At 36.9% G+C, this 10,816-nt stretch overlaps 1 protein-coding gene across 1 annotated transcript in view; it reads left to right on the forward strand.

Moving 5' to 3' along the window:
- Positions 1-10,816, forward strand: part of PARD3B (par-3 family cell polarity regulator beta) — a 372,170-nt gene that overhangs the window by 199,112 nt on the left and 162,242 nt on the right. The window contains exons 18-19 of the mRNA XM_014306667.2: positions 2,250-2,270; positions 5,987-6,031. Coding sequence (XP_014162142.1) covers positions 2,250-2,270; positions 5,987-6,031 — 66 coding nt within the window. The remainder of the gene's footprint in view (positions 1-2,249; positions 2,271-5,986; positions 6,032-10,816) is intronic.

A 10,816-nucleotide genomic window follows, 5' to 3' on the forward strand; every position in this document is an offset into this window, starting at 1 on the left:
GATTTTTCAAGAACAAAAATGTTATGGGTTAAGGAAAAACTGTATGTCTTATGACTGTGATTATCTTTGGTATCAAGGGCCAAAAGAGATTTTAACATGATTCGAACTTATGTCATGAGTAGCTTTCTAGTACTGTCAGATTAGATGAGTATTTTCTGAGGCTCTGTGCAGAATCAATTTTTACAAATGAGCACCATGCCATTTTCGTAGTTTAAATGACTTTCAAATTTCTGTTTGTAAGATCTGTAATTCAGGAATGAAACAAAATTGTTTCTTAAGTGATAGGGATGCTGTTAACTGAATTGAAATGAGACAAGTTAGGTTTTTTCTGTATGAAAAGAGATGCTTTTAACAAGGCTAATTTTGTTACTCAGTTTTACACCAAATCAGCGCAGTTGAGGGGACAGTGAGTTGTGGCATAAAGGCGTAAGTAGGCAAAAGGGAATATCAACTGTTTGGACTGGTTTTGTAGAAATCTTCTAGGACTCAAGGAAGTTTATTGTGGAGCAGACTGAGAGCATTATACGAGTTGTGATGGTGACACAGCTGGGAATGTGGTAACACATGCTTGAGGTGGTGTTTTCTTAGGCTGCTTTAGTGTAAGTTTGAGTGGATCTGTTAATGCAGTTAGATTATTAAAGTGTTAGGGGGAGAAAATAGCAATTAAATTAATGTATAGCTACTATAAGAAGGAAAGTAAGGCTGTTAATGAAGTAACTTTTAAGAACACTCATATAAATATGTTGTTTAAACTTTGTCTTAAATCTGTTCCCTATCAATGTTTTCAATCAGTGAATGACAGATTACATTAGGAACTTCCAGTTTAACCCTAGGAATTTGGAAGAAGTGTTAATGACATGTGGAAGACATGCAGCCCGGGGGAGTTTTAGCCTAGTGTGGTTTCTCTGGGACAGAGGTGAGAGAGGATTGCAAAAGACAACAGAAGTGTAAAAGAAGCCACAATGGTCTCAATTAACATTGTAACCTTCAAGAACGAGTAGTTATGGCACTACAAGAAAGTGAAGAAATTTGTATCATGCTGGCTGGGAAATTGTAAAACAGTGATTTTTTTCTGCCAGGAGAAGAACTTCCATTTAAAGCTAAATGTGCTCAGTGGACAGCCTCAACTGTACTTCTGGTTCTTCAACAAGTAGTAATAATAGCAAATGCAAGCTTAAGCATTTTCATTCTCATGTGCTGACATACAAGATATATCCCTTGGGGATCTTCTCTGAATACAATTGAATTGAAGTATTAAATCAGTTCTAACAAAAATTGTTCTGAAAAATCTAATTAGAGAAAACTTTGTACAGGAGAGAAAAAGAATCCAGAATCATGGTTTTGATGTGATTTATTCCTGTCTTAAAATGTGCTGAACAGGAAATCCCAAATGTTGTTTTAGATGCCATTTTGGAAAAGATTTACCTTTTTTTTAATTTCCTACTTCATAAGTGTAATTTTTCCTTGGCTCTTTTGCAAGCCTTTTGGTAATCTCTCTGCTTTTCAACACTGAAGTGAGCAGAAATCTATTAAGGATTCCTAAACCTTCAAGAGTGAGTAGCTGGTGGATATCTAGGTCACCCCAGAAAAAATGCCCTTACGTGGAAGAAAGGTGAGGAGAGGGAATTACTGAAGAAAAATATTTGAAGCCAGTGCAAGTTTACCCTTCCTCATACACACATTTTGTTGCTAGCGTGGATTGTAACCTGTCGTCTTTGTACATAGCACTTCGGGGCAGACCTAGAACAGGAAGCAACATTTTCTAAGTGATGGCTGTGAGACAATTGACACAATTTCTCCAAGTGATTTTTGTCACTCCTAGATGGGGAAACACTTCACCCAGAAAATAAAACTGACATAAGAATTATGTCCCTGGCACTATCACTTGACTAAAACTAATTGATGGTGTGCTGTCTTCATTATGATGAAAGAGCTGAGTAAGGATAGAGTTCACCAGGAAAAAACAGTGACCCATTTGAGGCTTTGCTTTCTTATCATATGTTTATACCATAGAAATGGATGGATTCTGAGAAGTGTAGAAGCATTATTTATATCTATAGTTTGGGAATACAGCCTTTGTGAATTGATTACTGTAGAATAAGAATATTATATTTGGCTTCCTATCAATTAACAAAGGTATTTGTTAGGTAATTTGTTTTCTAGGAAATTCTTTTGTGTTTCAGTGTCTTATATTATTGTTCCTCATTAATTGTAATTTTAATCCTTGTTTGCTTCTTTTCTGAGTGCAGAGCTGCAGCCGGTCTTCAAAGGTACGTGTCAGTTTGTCCAGCAGAAACACATGACTTTCACATGTTTGAAAGATTTTTTAGTAGCCCTTAGTCAATGTGCAAAACTGATCCTTCATGAAAGAGTCGCTTAAGTTGAATAGGGGAACCTTGTAGCTTGTGAATGGTAGTAACTCTTTGGTTTGGGGAAAAATAATGCAATGGTTCAGTAATTGAACTGGGCAGAAGGAGGGAAATTGGTTATGACAGTTGGCAGCAGCATTGATTTGTCCTTCTCTAAACCACAGTTTGGAGCTAGATTGTTAGCCTGTGTGTAAGCCTGGACTGGATTTGGCACAGACTTTGAGAAGTACAGAAATTTGTTGTGTACTAAACCATTGGAAGTCATGCAATGCAAATGAAATGGCTACCTTGAGCAGGGCACAGAAATGGCAGTCAAAACATTTGTGTAGAAGGACACAAAGGCATGTTGGGTACCTCTACTGTTGTTAAATTATATCATCTCTTTTCTTGAAGCAAAACAGTACTCCAGAGTGTTACCATAGGAAATACTAAAAAACTCATGGTAGTGATTGTTGGCATAGTTTAAAAAAAAAGTATCAATGGTTTGCTATCAGCTGAGCAGATTTGTTTGGTTTAGTAATATTCCTTCTTTCATAATCTGTGGTCTTGCTAGGCCCCCAAATGTCCATGTTTTTATTAAGCAGCTGCAGAACTTCTTTCATTTTTTATTTCAACAATTACTTTGAGTACTGACAGTGAATGCATAACTGGTTTCTGTGGTGAAAATGTGGTTCCTAAATAATAGATGTAACTTAAAAAGAGCTGGCATGATTTCCACGGACAAATATTAATAACTTCATGAACTAACAAATCCCTGGGGTTCCAGGGACATTTCAAAATGTGAAGTATTTGATTCACAAGTAAAGGAGAAGTATCTTCTTGTTTGTGAATCTGTTTATTCTCTTGTCTGAATCCTTCCCAGATTTTTGCTTGAGTTTTTTCTTTGGAGTCCCAAATTAGGTGGTTTCTATTTTTTTGAGATGTTATGCATTTAATAATTCTAGCTCAAGAATATACAGTAATTCTAGTGTCTTCATAAAAATATTTACTTGTGCATTCCCAAGGGTGGTCTTCTTGAACTGAAATATTTCAGTTATTTGCAAAGTAATTACTTTCTGATGTTGCAATATAAAAATAATTAGGATTCTTTTTACTTGAGTTTTAAGAGTAGATAGTATTTTTTTTCTTGTTTAAAATCTTTCATGTGATTTTCTACAAAGACAGGCCAAAACTAATAGAATTTTAGGAAAGAAATTTCCTCTTACTTTTTGCCTTTTTTTCAAAGGCCAAGAACTAGAGAGAGACTATTTTTGTCACAACTGAATGTTTGTATCAGTTTTGAACAACATGCAAAGTGTTTTCAAATGTTATTTTGTGGAACAGCTTGTCCCATGTACTTCCTAAGTGAAATCTTTAGTTACAAAGTTTTCAACCTTGGCATACAAAGTATTTATCTTCTGTTAGCCTTTTTCTGGTTTTGTTTTTGTTGGATTTTTTTCTGTGGTCTTCTCCTTGTTGCCAGGGGAATCAAGTGAAGCAATGGGGTTCTTACCAATGGACTTTTCTGGGCTACTTCTGTTCAGTCTAATGAAAGATGGCCAGCCTAAAAGGCCCCGCCTAAGCATAATAATCCATGAAATGAAAACTACCCTGTGGAGGTGCACACATATTTGCTCAAACTTTGATATAGAACTTTAATATTTGCATTTCCCAGGTTTTGTGCATGTGTGTGCTTAAACTCATAATGCTAACCTTGTATTTTGATAAGATTATTTTTCATTTTTTAATCATTTTATTCTTCTTTTTTTCCCTCCAGTATTAAAATCTAATTTTTGTGTGTGAAGCTGGTGTGTAAAGTATGATTAAGTTAAATGGATTTATCCCTTTTAATAATGTAAAACTTAGTTTCAGGCAAACCAAGTCATCAACATGGCTTTAAAAAATTTACTGTGAACCTTGGGTTTTGTCTTTTTTTTTTAAAGTTCCTATGTGCTGTAACATTACCTGCTTTAAGTAATTATCATACATTATACTGGTTGCCACTAGTGACTGCTATAATTAAGGCTGTGAATCCGTTTCCATTATAATCCCTTGTTTTCACACAATCATAACTTGTCAAAACACTAACCTTTAGGACCAAGGTTTTCCACAGTTGTTTTGCTTAGAGAGAAATTTAGGAGGAGGGAGCAGGAAAAGGAGTTGAAACTATCCTTATAGTAAATCCTTGTCCAGTCATTTTGCATTATAGGATCAAACTACATAGCAAGGAGTTCGATAATTGTCATTTCCAGGGACAAAAAAAAAGTTGAAAGATCAAGGACTTGAGTTCTGGTTGCACTTCCAATTTTGACTAGTCTTATTGCCATTTTGTTTAGCAGAATCTCTACATAATGCTGCAAGCAGAATTAGTCTTCCTTTATTAGCACCTACATCCCATAAAAACCATGCACTATGTCAATTTGCTGATATCAGGTGGCAGTTAGGTCACAGAAGTAGAGAAGAGATACAGTGGTCATTTGTGGATTCATGACTCCACTTGTGAATCCCAGTCCTGAATTTGATGTTGATTTTTGAGGGTAAAAGCTTCCCTAAATGTGAAGTGGACAGGCAATATAAGAAAATATTTACTCTCATTATTTTCCCAGTAGTAATTCCTAAATGTCAGTAACTACTGTACTGCTCTCTCCTAGGTAGAAAATAGCAGGTTCTGGTATTATGGCAGATAACCCTCTATGTAAACTTTTGATAATGGCTGCTGTACAGAGCTTGTTTAAGTTTGCATTTATGGAATTTTTTGTATGACTTGACAATTTATTTTATCATATAAAGAGATTATGTTTTAAGGTGAGTTATAAGGGAGTGCTTGGGTAGGCAGAGTTGAAGGATAAGCTTTCAACCCTAACATTCATTTCCTGTTCTTGTTTTATCATCCCTAACATTACATTTACTGCTGTTTCTTTGCATAGAATTCATTTTAAGAAATAGTGATTGGTTCTTCCCCTCAGCCCTCCAGGAGAGTATTTTAATTAGTTTCTTGAGATATATGACAAACTGAAGTTACTGAACAGAACTTCCAATTCCTGTTACATTCAGAATTTGCTCCTCCACTACTGTCTGCAAACTGTTACTACGGCAAGCATCCTTCTTTATAAGATAATGTGAAATACTACAAAGTTACAATTTATGGACAAAATAAAATATACAAAAAATGCATAAGCCTTTAAAAAGATCAGGGTTTGGGAGACCTTATTATCTGCAGAGGTCCTGTGAATCAGTCTTGCAGATGGGAAGGTTTCCACATCTGGATTCTTTTTACAATTGAGGTCTTTGATCTGAAAATGTTACAAGTCTCCTATGCCCTGTGATTTGTCTGGCAAGATGAGTTATTTACAAGTGTAATTGCTCTTCTGACAACTCAGTTTTCAGTGTAAGTTCTGAGGTCCTGATCTGTAATCCACAAGGACTGCTGGTAGTCCTTTTATTGGTTTCAGAGGGCTTTGATTCAGATATTTGGACTTTGAAGCACCCCCTGTGGATTAGGTAAAGAAAGGATTTTTTTCAGATTATTATAATTTAAAGATTCAGGATACTGTGTCTGAAATAATTTGACAGTGTTTCAAAGGCTTGTGAATTTAAATAAGTTTCTGATCTTTGTGTCTTTTCTTTTATTTCTCCAGTGGCAGATGAAAGCAAAGTTGGTTTGTTGGCCGGACACAAATCGGGTAAGCTGTCCTCCTATTTTGGAGAAAAAGTCAGCAACTTGAAAGTAGTATGGGCAGTAAATGAAGTCAGCTTCCACAAACTGTGGTGACAAAGACACTTGCAAATTGAGTTACTTTGCAAGCACTGACTCCAAGTTGAACAATGATGAATTAGGGGTTGCTCTTAGCCAGGCAGTGTATGTAGGCAAGTCATTCTCAGGAAGAGCTGTAACTTTATTTTTCAGTACAGGTGTTGTAAATTGAAGAAAATGTACTTTCAAATAAGTAGAAGTGCACTCTTATAGAGTGTAGAGACTTAAACAGTACACACTTTGAGAAATACAAGTATTTCTTTGCTTTTTCTTATTGCTCAGAGTTACACTTCCATTACCAGGAATACTGAAGACAAAGCTAAAAAAACTTACGGAGTAAAAAAAAGAAAAAGTTACAGCTTTTCCTTTTGTTGTGCTTGTGCAGGAGAAATAATTTGTTTTTTCTTAAACTTTTCAGGCGATAATAATAAAAAACATTAATCTATAGTGCTGCAATTACTCTACCTGCTTACTAACTAAGTTCTGCCAACCATGCCAGGGCATTGTACAACTTCCAGCTGTTGTATTAAAAAAACTTCCAGGGCAATGTCACGTAAGATTGTAATTTTTCATGAGCTGTGGGTAAGTTGACATGCCAAACCTTAAACTTCCCAGAAAACTTCAGTTATTCAGCAGTGTCTTCTGGTGTTAGAAAATCCTGACGTTTCAGACTGTCCCTTTGTAGCACATTGTACACTGCCCTTTCCCACTCCATGGATAGATCTAAGCTGAATTCATGCAAAAGGAGGTCAGCTATGAGATTCCTGATTGTTTATGGTATTCTTTCTCTGTACGGCTGGGTGTCCTTCTTTAGTTCTCTGGTGTGGATTTTCCTTATCTGAAGACCTTTTCCTGAACTTAGTAGACAAATTCTTTTTAAATTTTTTGGCATCTTTCCTAAGCTTGTGAAGTTCTTGGATTCTCTTTCTGAATCAGGGAATAGTTCATGTGTCTTGTAATATTATCACTCCTGGGAAGAAAAAAATTCTTTCAACTTTCTCTTTTGGGAACGTGAAAGCTTCAAAGAAATGATCTTATCAACTTGAAGAAGCTGAGGGTGTTGCCCTTGGGCTTTTCCCTGTTCAGAGAAATTACTGCAAACATTGCAACATCATGCAGTTTACCAAAGATCAATGGAATTCACTGCTATCAAAGAATATTGAGGGGTAAGATTATAACTCTTTGGCAATCAATTGTTTTAGGTACATTTAGCTTTATGATTTTTAGTAGCATTTGATCTTTCTTTTGCACACTTCTGCAGGTTCTTGAAAACTGACTTTGAAAAGTTTTCTGTTTGAAGACACCTACAAATTTTATGTGAACATGTGGACCTATGTTTATTGAACTTTGACTTGTTTGCTTTACTTATTCCTCAGAGATCTCTTACATATACCTAAGATCTTTTTTCATAAACTAAAATCAGTGGCCAACAAATCACCCAAGGAACAGATACAAAGATTCCTCAAGTTGTTTCTTTTTTTTCCCTGTAAGAATAAAATAATTTAGCTAACTTCTGAGACAGTTGGTGTGTAAATTATTTTTATTGGTCCTAACCTCTTTAAAAACTTTCAAATACCATTGAAAAACATTTCTCCTGCTCTCTATGTTCCATTTCCTAACGTTTCATAAAGGAAATCAAGCTGCAATTTTGGTTTCCACATTTTTCCATTTAAATATTTAATGTAAAGGTCTGTTCAAGAACATGATGTTCTTTTTCTCTGGTCCCTTTTTACTCTATGCTTTCTGGAAATATATGTCGTATGTGCAATTTTCTGGCGTTTAGTCCCACCACAAAACTTCTGTTTTCGCATCATTCATTGTGCTGCCTTCCTGTAAGAATGTTAAAGGGAGACATTGCAGCTTCTTGTGCTACGAGCAAACCACAGGTTTTTTTCTCATTACCGAATGGAGAGTTTCCATCCTATTCTAGACTTCAGGAAACTATGTGTACTTCTCTACAGAATTAATTATCACCTTTTAACAATCAATGCAATTATCCTATCTCTCCTTCAACATGACTTGTTCTATAAAATACATAGCTGAGTAATTCTCTCTAGGGAAATATCCTCTCTATTTCTTCTGGGGCAGTGGCTCTTGAAGCATTTAGTCTCAGCTTTTGGGACAGTTACTTTATCCCTCACACATATCACATGTTAGCAGCAGCAGCAGGAGTTAGAGGCGTGCATTAATTTCAAAAAGGGTTTTCACAATTGTCTCTAGGACTGAGGCATTAGAAGGATCTGTAGCTCTAACCCCATCTGTTGTTTTGTATATTGCACCCACAAGCAGTAGTTCCTTTCCCCCCCACGTTACTTAAAGAGTAGATTTGGGGTTTCGAAGTATGTTGGGACATATCCTGAGCTTGTAAGCATGTTCTGTGGAAAGGTGGCTGGAGCTTTGTTCCAAATACATATATGGCCCTTACAGAAATCTACCTGTGAATTCTGGTTCTCATACCTGGCCTGTATTTCATCCTGCTGGATGGAAGACTCCTGCTGTGCTTATAAGTGTTCTTAGAATTGAAAATACTAAGAATATTATTGAAAATATTTTCTGCAATGCCATCAGCACTGGAGTGCTGTATTCATGCAGCCTCCTGGTCCTTTTCTGGAAAAAAACCAGATTTCAGAGTGCATGAGTGAGTGTGTGTGTGTGTAAGACAACTTCTCTGAATCCTCTAAGAAAGAATTTGTCCTCTGTAACCTTCCTGCCTTCCTGTGTGCTCAGGAATGGTATGCCAATAGCAATGATGAGAATGAGAAGCAGACAAGTGGTGCCTCTGTTGTATAAGCAGAGAAGATCCTTGAAAAATCGCAAAGATGAAAAATCAGCAGCTTTAGCTTAGTTTTTCATAAAACTCCTAGCTTTTTGTAAAAGCAGTTCTAGGACAGTTAAGAGAATATCCTTTATAAAGAAGGGCAAGAATTGCATATCAAATATAACCTGATTTGTATCAAATAATGAAATTGAGTACTGATTTTTTTGCAGCTATTTTAATTTTTTTTCTAAAATTCTTTTTTGTGCTCTGATTTACTGCTTAGAACACTTTAGTATGTATTGACTGTCTGCTGAGGTCTCTGCTGACACAGCTCTTTCAGATGATGCAGTGCTGGAGAAAAGCTGATGAGTCTTTCTTTATGAGCTCTGACATATTAATTAGCAAAATGGTCAAAAAAGCTTTCCTATTTTTATTTTAATGTCACTAGACCATGCTTTTGGCTGGGGTTGTGTTTCAAGACAGTCTTGAAACAAGATGAGTAAGATCTTATTTTCTTGCTGGCTGCTATGTAAGGAGCATGTGACTGGGCTATGGCTTAGTACCAGCAAGGCTGAGTGATAGGAGGTAGTTCAGTTACCAAGCTGAATTTGAATTAATGCTGTGTGGTTAAACCACAGCATATGGCAAGAGATAGGGTTAGGACTTGGGCAGGAAAAGGCCCATTGGGATAGTTGGAAGGATGCTTCTGGTCAAGCCCTGCCCCTTACTGTTAATTTTGCTGCCAGTTCAGTTCCCACATGGCTGTTCAGCCTGTAGGTAGGGTTGGTGTTCTGGGAAGGAAGGCCTGGAGAGGCAGCTGTGCAGCTAAATCCTGCAAGGGCAGCCTGTCCTGGGGCCTGAGTGCCATCACAGCTGTACTGCCTTGTGTGTGGGTGACTGAGTTGTGGTTAAACTGCAATTCACATGGAAAGTGGAGATAGTTTGGAATAATCTAGGTTAAAGGTCTTGATCTATTTCTGCACCGAGACCTGTGCTTCTTTAATGCCAGGGTGTATTCTGCATTAATGACATTTTACTGAGGTTTTGTTAAAGCTAAGTGTGAGCTATTGGAACACCAGAAAAATCCAGTGGTCTATACATAGTTTTGTAGCTCAAGAGGCTTCTTTTTAATCAAGGAATCTGATGGGGAATAATAGTAGATTTAGGAAAGACTACAGAAAGCTTAGTGCATGCTGCTGGGCTTGCTTGGGGCTGGTGCCATTGTAATAAGTTTCATTTGCACGTAACACAATTATGTCGAAGAAGTGGATAGGGAAGTGCTGTTCTCCTCTCCTGATGCCAGACTTCATAGTTTTATTAAATAAGCTTCTTGCTGTTGTAGATGTCATTAAAGCTCGGCTTTTCAAGGGGAGCATTGGGTTTAGTACTGAGTTCATAAGGATTTATATAGTAACTTGGTCCACAGTAGAAAAGACTCATGTAAGTGGCTGAGCTGCCTGACGTATGCAGTGAAGTGCCTGTCCTAACGGCCTCGCTACTAACTGAAGGTGTGTATCATACGGAATCTGACCCTTGCCTTTGCATTTCTGAGAGGAGAAAAGGTTGTTTTTTAGTTCATTTTATTTCTCTTTGAGAATAAGAATGTAATACTTGGCTGCTTCAATCATTCTTGCAAGTGTGAAGAGGACTTGTCTACTTCACAGTCTGCAGTATACCTCAGCAATAGCAGTGTGGTCTGACCTGTATGTCTTGGCTTGGATACTGCATATAAGCAAACTGTGGTGTCACTGGAAGCTGTGCAATGTGATTTTTTTCTCTTCATTCAGCCCATGTGATGCTTGGTGCCATTTCAGTGTGACTGGCACAAAAATAAACACAAGTACCTTTCTACAATGCTTCAGTTCCCTCTATTACCCACACCTCGTGCCTCTGTAAGCTTTGAATCATTAAGCTGTGGGTTATGTTTGATGGTTTATTGTGGAGAATATTTTTGCA

The sequence above is a fragment of the Geospiza fortis genome, unplaced genomic scaffold, assembly GCF_000277835.1.
Source record: "Geospiza fortis unplaced genomic scaffold, GeoFor_1.0 scaffold112, whole genome shotgun sequence".
Lineage (NCBI taxonomy): Eukaryota > Metazoa > Chordata > Aves > Passeriformes > Thraupidae > Geospiza > Geospiza fortis.